Consider the following 12,267-nt stretch of genomic DNA (forward strand, 5'->3'; position numbering starts at 1 on the left):
ACTTAATATTTACTATAACTTAGAGCTTCAGATTAAGATAGTATCTTTAGGTGTGATAGAATAATAGTACTTTATTATTTTTCTTTTATTTAGAAATTGTCCTTTATTTCCACCTCAATTTTTTGTGACACCATCAGAAAGTGATATGAGTATGGTTAGCATTTTGATTCAGAATGAACACTAAGCTAATCAGTTTAGCATGGAAGTTCTTGGCTCTCTATCCTTCAGAGTGCCTATCATAGTGCCTTCTTTTTGATTATTTGTTAATTTTTTCATTTAATAATTATTATTGAATGCCTCTTGTGTGCAAAGCACTAAGTTCTGTGCAAAAAGGAATGCTTCATATTTAATCCTTACCCTCCCAGAATTTGTTAATCTACTGAGAGTTAAAGTAAGTATGCCGATGACTATACAAGAAGGCATATTGCAGTGGGGACAATGACAACTGTCAACTCAATGTTCCAGGGGATATGGGGAAGGTTTGTGAATGATGTGCCCTTGATGGCTTTTTTTAAGATATGGGTTTGTCCGACTGGCGTGGCTCAGTGGTTGAGGGTTGACCTATGAACCAGGAGGTCACTGTTCGATTCTTGGTCAGGGCACATGCCTGGGTTGCGGGCTGGATCCCCAGTGTGGGTCATGCAGGAGGTAGCCAATCAGTGATTCTCTCTCATCATTGATGTTTCCGTCTCTTTCTCCCTTTCCCACCTCTCTGAAATCAATAAAAATATATTTAAAAATAAATAAAATTTTTCTGTACATGGAAGTCTGATTTAAAAAGATAATAATCACTTTAAGAGAATAAATTCTAATTATACCTGTATGTAGTTACTATTTTTATATATTTTGTAGTATTTTAATAATGAAAACTATGAAGCACAAAGATATGATGGATTTTTGAAGACATATGAGACTGCTTCATTGAAAAGTACCTCTACTCTGGCTATGCTGAACTTTGGTCAAAGTGCTATTTTCAGTGTTGGTTTAACAGCTATAATGGTGCTTGCCAGTCAGGGAATTGTGGCAGGTAATGGATCTGTGGTTTTAATATTCATGGATGTTTTACTTAACCTTTATAAATAAAGATTAATGAAATTAATTTGTGTATTAGTCTTCATTATAAAGCATATTCAATAATGTGCTTTACCATCCTTGGAGTACTTTCCTTTTTGTATCAAAATGTGTTTTCTTGATTGTATAGTAATGTTTTGTTTTGTTTACTTCATTTGGTTTAGCACTACAATTTTAGCACTGGCTCTCTCATTGGTTGGAATTTCTGTTTATATATTTTTCGGGCCTGCAATCTGATTGTTTGAGGAGTAACTTTTTTTTAGCATCTAAAGTTTCTAATTTCTCTTATTGACCTGAAAATCATTGTAACTAGTGTTTAGTCCAAAGGACTAAAACTCAAGCAATCTTTTCTTTAGAATTACTAGTAACCTTTTAACCTTTCTAATAGTTTTTTATTTGAAAAATATTTCAAAAATTAATAATGGCTGTGCCTCATTTTTGTTACCTTGCCGTTCAAGTTAGGATTCATTTATTCACTGTTACCTTAATACATGTTTTATCATTTTTAATCATGACGTGCATTTGCTCCAATTTTTTAATATATACTCTTTTTAAAATTTCTTTTTTTATATTACAAAGAAACTAGCTTAAGGAGAGATTTTCAGCCTTCGGTTTTTATCCTCACTTAAGCCATATTTTTGTGTGTATAATGCATAGTGTATGGGTGGACTTTTCCTATTCTACTCAGCGTATATCAAGTGCCCTGTATTCCTAAATTATGGACTAAAGGGTAAAGGGGGTCAAATATATGGTGACGGAAGAAGATTTGACTTTGGGCATTAGGCACACAGAGCAATATATAATATATAGATGGTATGTCATAGAAATGTACACTTGAAACATATATTAACTAATGTCAACCCAATAAATTTAATTTTAAAAATGCTTTGTAATTTAAGTAGGCCTAAGAGTTGCTGATTTTGTACATTTTTTTTATTTTGTACATTTTGAACTGTATTCCAGAGTAATAGACTTTCTCTACTTTAAATTGGAACAGTTAATAACATCTAAAATACCTTTTTTTCTTCTTCTGCCAATTGCATATTAAGGTACCCTTACCGTTGGAGATCTAGTAATGGTGAATGGACTGCTTTTTCAGCTTTCATTACCCCTGAACTTTCTGGGAACTGTATATAGAGAAACTAGACAAGCACTCATAGATATGAATACCTTGTTTACATTACTCAAGGTAGACACCCGAATTAAAGTAAGTAATTTATTTAGTACCTTTTGAAAAGCATGTGAGTTTTGTCCCATTAATAGGATTATTCTAGGGGAATATTCTTACATGACCATGTTAGGAAACCAATTTTGATTTTGCAGAAATTGAGATTATCATGTCTATTAGGAAATTGTTACGGTTTTTACTTCTATCTTTAGAAACCTTACAGTGTTGACAAAGAATATTATGCCTAGAAGCTAAATATTGTTAACTGGAATTATTTGTACTTACACTTGACTTATTTTTGATAATAATGATACACGATGTGCAATTGCCTCTTCTTACATCCTTTGCTTCCTTACTCCCCTATCCAGCATCCCTTTACCTCCCTCCCAAAATACTGAAAAATTAAAGCATCCAGGATTTTTTACCTTAGCGTTGAAAAGTGAAAAGCAAGTTTTTAAAAGCATGTTTGAAAGTGGTCTAACTGTACTTATAAACTACCTTCTTCCCATTATTTTCCTTTTTATCTCTGTGAATTAGAAAATTATCTGCATAGTTGTACTCTAGGAAGTATGTAAAGTGGCTTTTTTTTTTTTTGTCTCTTCTCTGCTAGGACAAAGTGATGGCATCTCCCCTTCAGATCACACCACAGACAGCTACGGTGGCCTTTGATAATGTGCATTTTGAATACATTGAGGGGCAGAAAGTTCTTAGTGGAATATCTTTTGAAGTCCCTGCAGGAAAGAAAGTGGCCATTGTAGGAGGTAGTGGGTCAGGGTGGGTAATTTAGTTATTTATAAAATTCTGCATCATTAATTAATAATTCCCAATGTAATAGCTTTTCTTTATGAAAATAGAATGAATACTGTTGTCAAACAGGGGTTCCCTAATGTCATTAGGAGCTAAATAACTTTTCCTTATATCCAATTTCAGGAAATCCACAATAGTGAGGCTGTTGTTTCGCTTCTATGAGCCTCAAAAGGGTAACATTTACCTTGCTGGTCAAAATATACAAGATGTGAGTCTGGAGAGCCTTCGGAGAGCAGTGGGAGTAGTGCCTCAGGTATTTAAATGAAAGAAGAAAACTACTTGGGGGAAGATAAACTGGGTTGGTGGCTCTTTTACCAGAATAATTTGAATCCAAGGAGTCAATATGTTCTAATTAGGAAACATTAAGCCCTGTAGGTCAAATTCTGCTACCAAAAAGACTGAAAAAAAATGAATGAAATGTCTGCACGATGGAAAGACTTTGTTTTTAAGCCTTAGAAAGACAGAGTAATATAGAGGAAAGAGCCAACACTGGTATCAAACAGAACCTGATTCTAACTCCAGTTCTAACCCTTATAAATTCTGTGGTTTTGGCCTCAGTTTCCTCATCTATAAAACAAGATACTATTTCTCTTATAGGATAGAATTATTATAGATTAGAGATATATGTGTAAAGCACCAAGCACAATGTTCATTATGCAATTGTTCAGTAAGTGAAAACTATTATTGTAATTTTGAATAGTTTTAGATATAGTAAATTTATAAAAATTACAAAGCAGTTTTTGCTGCCAACGTCAAGTTTGTATGCCATGTTCACCACTGTCCCTTCAGTACCAAGCACAGTTCCTGACCCATAGTAAGCATTTAACAAATATTTGCTGAATGACTTTGGGGTAAAGGGGTGGAGGGGTGGAAGGGACAAGTAAAGCCAGAGTAAGAGTCTAGAAGACAAGAAGGAGATAGCTTTTATAGGATGTGAGTTTTTCTTATGCTGAAAGCCAATAGAGACCTGGGAATAAGTTGCAGCCTAGAATCAGAATCAGATTCCCTGGAAGAACTGTAGAAAAGGGATCAGACAGGGATGTGTAACTTGTAAAAGGTCCCCAAGTGATCTGACACATTCCATTCTGCTTTGTCCTCCCTTTCACTGAGAATTCCAAATGTTAGTGTGTATGACTCACCTACGGAGTTTATTGAAATGCCAGCACTCTCTCTCACACACCTTGGTTCTCATTTAGGATTGCAATATGGCGCCGAGAAACCTATGTTTTTTAATATACCACCTAGGTCCGTGGTTGGCAAACTGCGGCTCACGAGCCACATGTGGCTCTTTGGCCCCTTGAGGGTGGCTCTTCCACAAAATACCATGGCCTGGGCGAGTCTATTTTAAAGAAGTGGCGTTAGAAGAAGTTTAAGTTTAAAAAATTTGGCTCTCAAAAGAAATTTCAATCATTGTACTGTTGAAATTTGGCTCTGTTGACTAATGAGTTTGCCGACCACTGACCTAGGTGATTCTGATACAGATATTCATAAACTATATGTTGGAAAACACTGACCTAAACTGTATATCAAATAAACTGAATTATGGGCTCTGCCTACTTAGGGCTTATTGTCCTCATCCATATAACTATGTATAACTAGATTCCAGCCATTCTCTTGAAAAAGAAAACATTTTATTCATTAAGGATTAATATATGTGGTCAATAAAGGAAAGAGGAGATGTTTATCCTCATTGGAGGCCTTAGCAATATAAATTAAATCAACCATGGAATGCCATTTATTTTTTTACTTAACAACCAGATTGTCAAGGATTTTAAAATTCATGGCATCCAGCTTGGTCAGGGCTGTGAATTAAATGGCCAGTCTCTTGTTTTGCTGGTGAAAGTATACAGCTTTCCTGATGAGCAAATTGGCAATATGTATCAAGAACCTGAAAAATACTCACACCCTTTATTCCAATAATTCTGCCCCTAGGAAGTTTTAGTAAGGAAATGAACAGATGCGAACAGATTTTTATATGCAAAGATACTCATTACAGCAGTATTTATAATAGCAGAAGTTAGAAACAATATAAATGTCAAATAATAAGTAGATGGTTAAATTATCATAGTATCAAATGTCATACAGCCATTTGTAAATACCAAGTTTTTAAAGAATATTGAGTTTTGGCAAAATACTCAGATACAAAGTTTGTTGAAAAAGAGGATACCAAAACAAAACATAAAATCCCCAATTTTTAAATATTAAATGAATACATGTCAGTAGAGAAAAAAGATAGGAGAAACATTTTGGATAATAGTAGTTATTGGATTATAGATTATTAAATTCATTTTTATTTTACCTTATTTTTTGTATTTTCAAAGTTTCCAGTTAGCATTTGTTTGTCAATTTTTTTCTGAATATAAAGTATTTAAAAATAAGTATTTTCTCTTTATAGAACTTTAAGCTTATTTGGTTTAATTTCCAACTTAATAAATTAATATTTTATATTAGTAGGAATATAAATGGTTAAAATATTTAAATATCTAAAATTCTGATTATGATGTTAAAGAAGTTTTAATTGAGTATCCTTGTTAATTTGAACTAATGGAGTAATTTTATTTCATCTCACTAACTATTGCCTTCCAATCATTTGGAGTCTTAAAGAGAAGTGGGAGATGGATGCTCTAATTAAATTAGGTTTAGTTTGCTATGTCAGAATAAATTGAAATAACAAATGACTATTTGCAGTGAACTTTCATATTTTGTTTTCTTTGTTTTAAGTTCAATTTAAAAGCTTTGAGAAACATGTTTTTGTAAAGACATATTCTACCTCACTATTAATTTGGGAAATGCTAATTTAAACCAAAAGCACATTTTACTCCTAAAGTAACATCAACTAAAACTTACTAATATCCAGTATTGCTGAGCATATGGAGACTTGGCACCCTCATACACTATTGGTTGGAATGTATACTTGTCAGCATTTTAAGACTGTCGGGCAATACTATCAATGGATAAACATATGATTACTTTTCAACTCAGTCTACTTATAGGAATCCTTCTTACAGAAAGAAATACATGGGTGCACAAAGTCATATATACAATGATATTTCAACATTCTTTGTAGTAACAATTTAGAAACTACATTGTCCATCAATAGAGGAATGGATAAATAAACTATGATGTACCCTTAATATTACACAACTGTTACAAAGAATGAAGTAGGTTTCTATTACTGATATATACAATCTCCAGGATGTGTTAAGTGAAAAAAAAAAACAATTTGCAAAATAATACATATAATATGTCACCATTTGTGTTGAAAAAAAAGGGGTATGTTTAGGCCTATAAATGGATTGAAAAAAATCAGCAATAATACACAGCAAATTGTTAATGGTGATTATCTCTGGGAAGGGAAATGGAATTGCAGGGATGTGGGGGGTTATCATGTTTTACTCTTTATGCCTTTATGTCTTTACTGTTATTTTAATAATCTTTATGATGAACATAAGTGTGTGTGTGTGTGTGTGTGTGTGTGTGTGTGTCTGCTCCAGGATGCTGTCCTCTTCCATAATACCATTTACTACAACTTGTTATATGGAAACATCAGTGCTTCACCTGAGGATGTGTATGCAGTGGCAAAATTAGCTGGACTCCATGATGCAATTCTTCGAATGCCACATGGATATGACACCCAAGTAGGGGAACGAGGACTCAAGCTTTCAGGTAATTAGGGTTTAGATCTCCCCTACCCCCCTGCCCACACACACACAGACCACCACCACACTTGGATACTCCCTTCAAACTTTAATTTGTCATAGGCATTTTCTAGAAAATACAGTAGTAGTATTCAAACCTAGTGCTTATCCAAGTGCTTTAGACAAGGTCCCCAAGCCTCCTATCCATCACTGTAAACAATCTGATAGATCAGAAGTAAGTGTTCTCAAATCATACAAGTCTTTTTTTTTTCTTTTGCAGCTGCAAACACGTTAAGTGCTTAATAGTAAGTTATGGATATATGCTCAAATCAGTATTAACTTGTTACCCATATTCTTAATATTAAAGGAAAGCCAGGATCATTATTCTCCTTGGAAAGTAGTAAGAGTAGAAAGAAGTAATTTGGTAGTTACTAGTGTATCTCATCATAATTTCCTCGATTATTATGTAATGTTTTGAATACTTTAGACTTCCTTGTACAGAATATACTTAACTGTTATACTTTTTTTTGTAAATTACTTTTCAATTACAGTTGACATGCAGTATATATTCGTTTCATATGTATAACATAGTGGTTAGACTTTCATATACCTTATGAAATAATCACCCCGATAAGTCTAGTACCCAGGTGACACCATATGTTCCTTACAGCAATCTTCATTTATATGTCCTTGTTGATTTAATGGTCAAGTAAATTTGGGGCTTCTACATTTCTATTTAAGTGTTTAATTATGAGATTGATAAGGTTTAATAATGAATTATCCTAAAATGACTGAATTTTTGGAGGGTCCATAAATATGTTTCTTTGCCCCAAATTATTTGCATTCCAGAGTACAGTAATATCTAATGCCTGCAAGTATTAATGTAACTCATATACTGAATCCTTTACATTTATTCTTCATTCTATTTTAGTTTAAGGAGGAAATTTATAGATTAGGGATAGGAGTAAGGCAAAAGGGGAATAAAGAATAGTATGCATGAATTTTAATATATCCCCATTTCTCTTTGTTACAAACTGGCTTCATTTGTTCACAGCATGGATTAGGGAGCGAGGGAAGGAGGAGGTGGAGAGGTGGGGGGAACCAAGTTGTGGCAGCGCGTGCGGTTGGCAAGGGAAAGGGGAGGGGAGGCAGGTAGGCGGGGAACCTGATCAGCCCTGATCACCGGCCAGGCCTAGGGACCCTACCCATGCACGAATTAGTGCACCGGGCTTCTAGTACATACATAATATATAGATACAGATGCATATATCTATAAACATATCCTATAAAAATAAAAGGGTAATATGCAAATCAACCGAACAGTGGAATGACTGGTTGCTATGATGTGCACTGACCACCAGGGGGCAGACACTCAATGCAGGAGCTGCCCCCAGGTGGTCAGTGCACTCCCACAGTGGGTGCGCTGCTCAGCCACAAGCTGGGCTGACAGTTGGTGAGTGCAGTGGCGGTGGCGGAGCCTCTCCTGCCTCTGTAACAGTGCTAAGGATGTCCAACTGCCAACTTAGGCCCATTCCCCGAGGGCTCCTGGACTGCAAAAGGGCGCAGGCTGGGCTGAGGGCCCCCCTCCCCCCCCCCCCGAGTGCACGAATGTTGTGCACTGGGCTTCTAGTATATACATGATGTAGAGATATCTACATCATTTATTTTTTATCTATAAACCGGTATACCAGGTGTACTGGTAAATAATGCAGGTTTTTTTCAATAGATGGAGTTACACATATGTTGATACATATGCAATTTGTTATGTATGCTATTTTGTTATATTGACAACAAGCTTCAAAACTTCATATGTCAAATTTGCTGAAGGTGTTAACATCATAGATATTTTTACACTTAAAAATGTCAAATTTCGTGCCAAAAAAAAAGAGCATTTGCGGGAAGTTATAATTCATTACTTTATTTTGAAGAAAAGTGCTGCTGAATACTTCGGGAAGCTTATGGTGAACATGCTCCATCTCAAGATACTTGTGAACGCTGGTTTAAATGCTTTAAAAGTGATGATTTCGATGTGAAAGACAAAGAACGTCCAGGTCAACTGAAAAAGTTTGAAGACCAATAATTATAAGCATTATTAGATGAAGATGAATGTCAAACTCAGAAACAACTTGCAGAAAGATTAAACGTTGCTCAGCAAACAATTTCCGATTGTTTACAAGCAATGGGAAAGATTTTAAAGGAAGAAAAATGGGTGCTACATCAACTGAAGGAAAGACACATGGAAAACTGAAAAGTCATCAGTAAAATGTTGCTTCAGTGGCATGAAAGAAAGTCTTTTTTGCATCGAATTGTGACTGGCAATGAAAAGTTGATTTATTTTGAGAATCCCAAATGCACAAAAGCATGGGTTGATCCAGATCAACCATCAACATCGACTGAAAGGTCAAATCACTTCGGAAAGAAGACAATGCTCTGCGTTTGGTGGGATCAGGAAGGTGTGGTGTATTATGAACTTCTAAAACCAGGTGAAACCGTTAATACTGATCGCTACCGACAACAAATAATCAATTTGAACCATGCTTTGATTGTGAAACAACCAGAATGTTCCAGAAGACACGGCAAAGTAATTTTGTTTCATGATGACGCATCATCACACACTTCAAAACCAGTTAAAGACACGTTAAAAGATCTTGCCTGGGAAGTATTAACCCACTCGCTGTATTCACCAGACCTGGCTCCTTCAGATTACCACTTGTTCCAATCGATGGCACACGCACTTTCTGAGCAGCACTTCAAAACATACGAAGAAGTGAAAAATTGGGTCTCTGAATGGTTTGCCTCAAAACAAGAAAAGTTCTTTTGGGACGGTATCCACAAATTACCTGAAAGATGGGGAAATGTGTAGCTAGCGATATACATTACTTTGAATAAAGCACTTTTGATGTTTCTCTTGAAATTATCATATTTTCTTTGATTATAAAATCCTCATTATTAACCAGTATACCTTACTACCTGCAATCTACTATGCTACATGATTTGAGAGTTAAAAAGATGAAGCATAAGCCAATCTTCTCTCAAGGAATTTACAGTCTGTTAGAAAGTTTTGATCTAGGTTTAGAAAATGTTAAAGATTATTTTCACATTTAGTTGGTTTGTAATAGTTATTTGGTCATTAATTAGTAGTATAAGGTGCCTGTATCATTCCAGTTCACTTTTATACTTTACCATTGCTTTTAATAGGAGTAATTTCCAATTAACTAGCTCACCCTCAGATTATTTGTCCATTTGGCTGACTCTGGAAATTCCCAATTTGTCACATAATATGGGCTACCTTCCTCAACTTATGACTTTGACTCAGATGACTATGCCACATTGCATTTTCCAACCATTTGTTTCCCCTCTCAGCATACCTTTGAGAGTAGGAATGGCTAAAGAAATGTTATTTTTACCTGATACCCATCGCCTTACAACCAGACATCTCAAAATGAGCAGTGTATTAATTGGCATCTATGCTCAATTCTGGTAGAGATAAACAAATGCTCTTCTTCAAGTTCCAAAATTATATTCAATAAAATTGGAACTGGGTTGGTTTCGATTTGAAATTTGGGAGGCACATTAAAAACTTTGGTTGGTGAATACACAATGCAATATACAGATGATGTATTAAAGAATTGTACACTTGAAACCTATATAATTTTATTAACCAATGTTACCCCAATGAATTTAATTAAAAATCTCAAATTAAAAAAATGACAAAACGAATCCTTCCTCTGAGTGTCTGCTTCTTTTAGGAGCTTTCTGTTGCTGAGTTACTAGCTGGATCAGCAGATAGTTCTGTCATAGTGTCTGCTTTGTTAGGGACATTTTGATCTTATGAAAAGGGGAAGAATGCGGATAGTATGAATATATACTTAGGCATTAATATTAGATACAAGGAGTCCTTTTATAGGTTGAAGAAAATAAATTGCAGAACAAATATACTTGGTGTACCAGAAAATAAAAAGGTGGAATTTATTTCCTGAAGAGCTTACTGAAGCTGAAAAATATTTTTTCAGATATTAATAAATTAATAGATAACAGACAAGAAAAGAAGCCAAAAGGGACTTATTAAGTAAAGCACCACCTTTTATACAGCTATACCTCAGAGATATTTTGGGTTTGGCTCCAGAGTACCACAATAAAATGAAATATCACAATAAAGCATGTCACAAATTTTTTGGTTTTCCAGTGCATATAAAAGTTAAGATTACATTATATTATAGTCACTTAAGTATATAACAAAATATGTCTTAAAAATAATTTATATAAATTTAAAAATATTTTATTGCTAAAAAATTCTAATGACCATTTGAACCTTCAGCGAGTCATAATTTTTGCTGGTTGGAGGAACTTTTTAAAAATTGTTGACATTATTACAGATGTTCCCTATTGTCTCCCCCTTTGCCACCGCTATCTAGACCTTGCCCTGCTCACCCTCTGGACCTCACCACATTGTTGTCTGTGTCCATGGTCAGTGCATATATGTTCTTTGCCCATTCTCTTCACCTTCTGTCATCCTATCTGTACCACCCACCTCCCCTCTCATCTGTCAGTTTATACCATGTATCCATGTCTCTGGTTCTATTTTGTTTGTCAGTTTAGTTTGTTCATTAGATTCCACATATAAGTGAGATCATATGATATTTGTGTTTTTCTCTGACTGGCTTATTACACTTAGCATAATAATCTCCAGGTTCAGATATCTTTTGATGAGACAGCTGCATAGTATTTCATTGTGTAAATATTCCACAGCTTTTTTTATCCATTCTTCTACTGATGGGCACTTGGGCTGTTTCCAGATCTTGGCTATTTTAAATATTGCTGCAATGATAGGGGTGCACATATTATTTCTGATTGGTGTTTCAGAATTCTTAGGATATCTTCCCAGAAGTGGGATTACTGGGTCATAAGGTAGTTCCACTTTTAATTTTTTGAGGAAACTCCATAAACTTTTCCTCAGTGGCTGCATCATTCTGCATTCCCCACCATTAGTACACTAGGGTTCCCTTTTCTACACATCCTCCTCAGCACTTGCTGTTTGTTGATTTATTGATAGTACCCATTCTGACAGGTGTGAGGTGATATGTATTTGTGGTTTAATTTGCATCTCTCTAATGTTTAATTACAATGAGCATTTTTTTCATTTGTATGTCCTCTGGAGAAGTGTCTATTCAGGTCCTATGCCCATTTCTTAATTGGATTTGTGTGTCTTTCTGGTGTTGAGTTGTATGAGTTCTTTATATATTTTGGGAATTAGCCCCTTATCAGATATATCATTGGCAAATATGTTCTCCCATATAGTGGGTTCTCTTTTCATTTTGTTGATGGTTTCTTTTGCAGTGCAAAAGCTTTTTATTTTGAGTAGTCCCATTTGTTTATTTTCTCCTTAGTTTCCTTTGTGTTAGGAGATGTATCTGTAAACATCTTGCTATGAGAGATGTCTGAGATTTTGCTGCCTATATTTCCTTATAGGATTTTTATTATTTCACAACTGACATTGAACTCTTTTATCCACTTTGAGTTTATTCTTGTGTATAGTGTAAGTTAGTGGTCTACTGTCATTTTTTTGCATGTAACTTTCCAATT

General features: G+C 34.8%; 1 protein-coding gene across 1 annotated transcript in view; it reads left to right on the forward strand.

Annotated features, from left to right (window-relative positions):
• The window catches only part of ABCB7 (ATP binding cassette subfamily B member 7), a 170,911-nt gene that overhangs the window by 127,613 nt on the left and 31,031 nt on the right, over positions 1-12,267 (forward strand). Inside the window, exons 8-12 of the mRNA XM_079764771.1 lie at positions 853-1,027; positions 2,121-2,278; positions 2,850-3,013; positions 3,170-3,299; positions 6,541-6,712. Coding sequence (XP_079620897.1) covers positions 853-1,027; positions 2,121-2,278; positions 2,850-3,013; positions 3,170-3,299; positions 6,541-6,712 — 799 coding nt within the window. The remainder of the gene's footprint in view (positions 1-852; positions 1,028-2,120; positions 2,279-2,849; positions 3,014-3,169; positions 3,300-6,540; positions 6,713-12,267) is intronic.

This window comes from Cnephaeus nilssonii (genome assembly GCF_951640355.1).
Source record: "Cnephaeus nilssonii genome assembly, chromosome: X".
Taxonomy (NCBI): Eukaryota; Metazoa; Chordata; class Mammalia; order Chiroptera; family Vespertilionidae; genus Cnephaeus; species Cnephaeus nilssonii.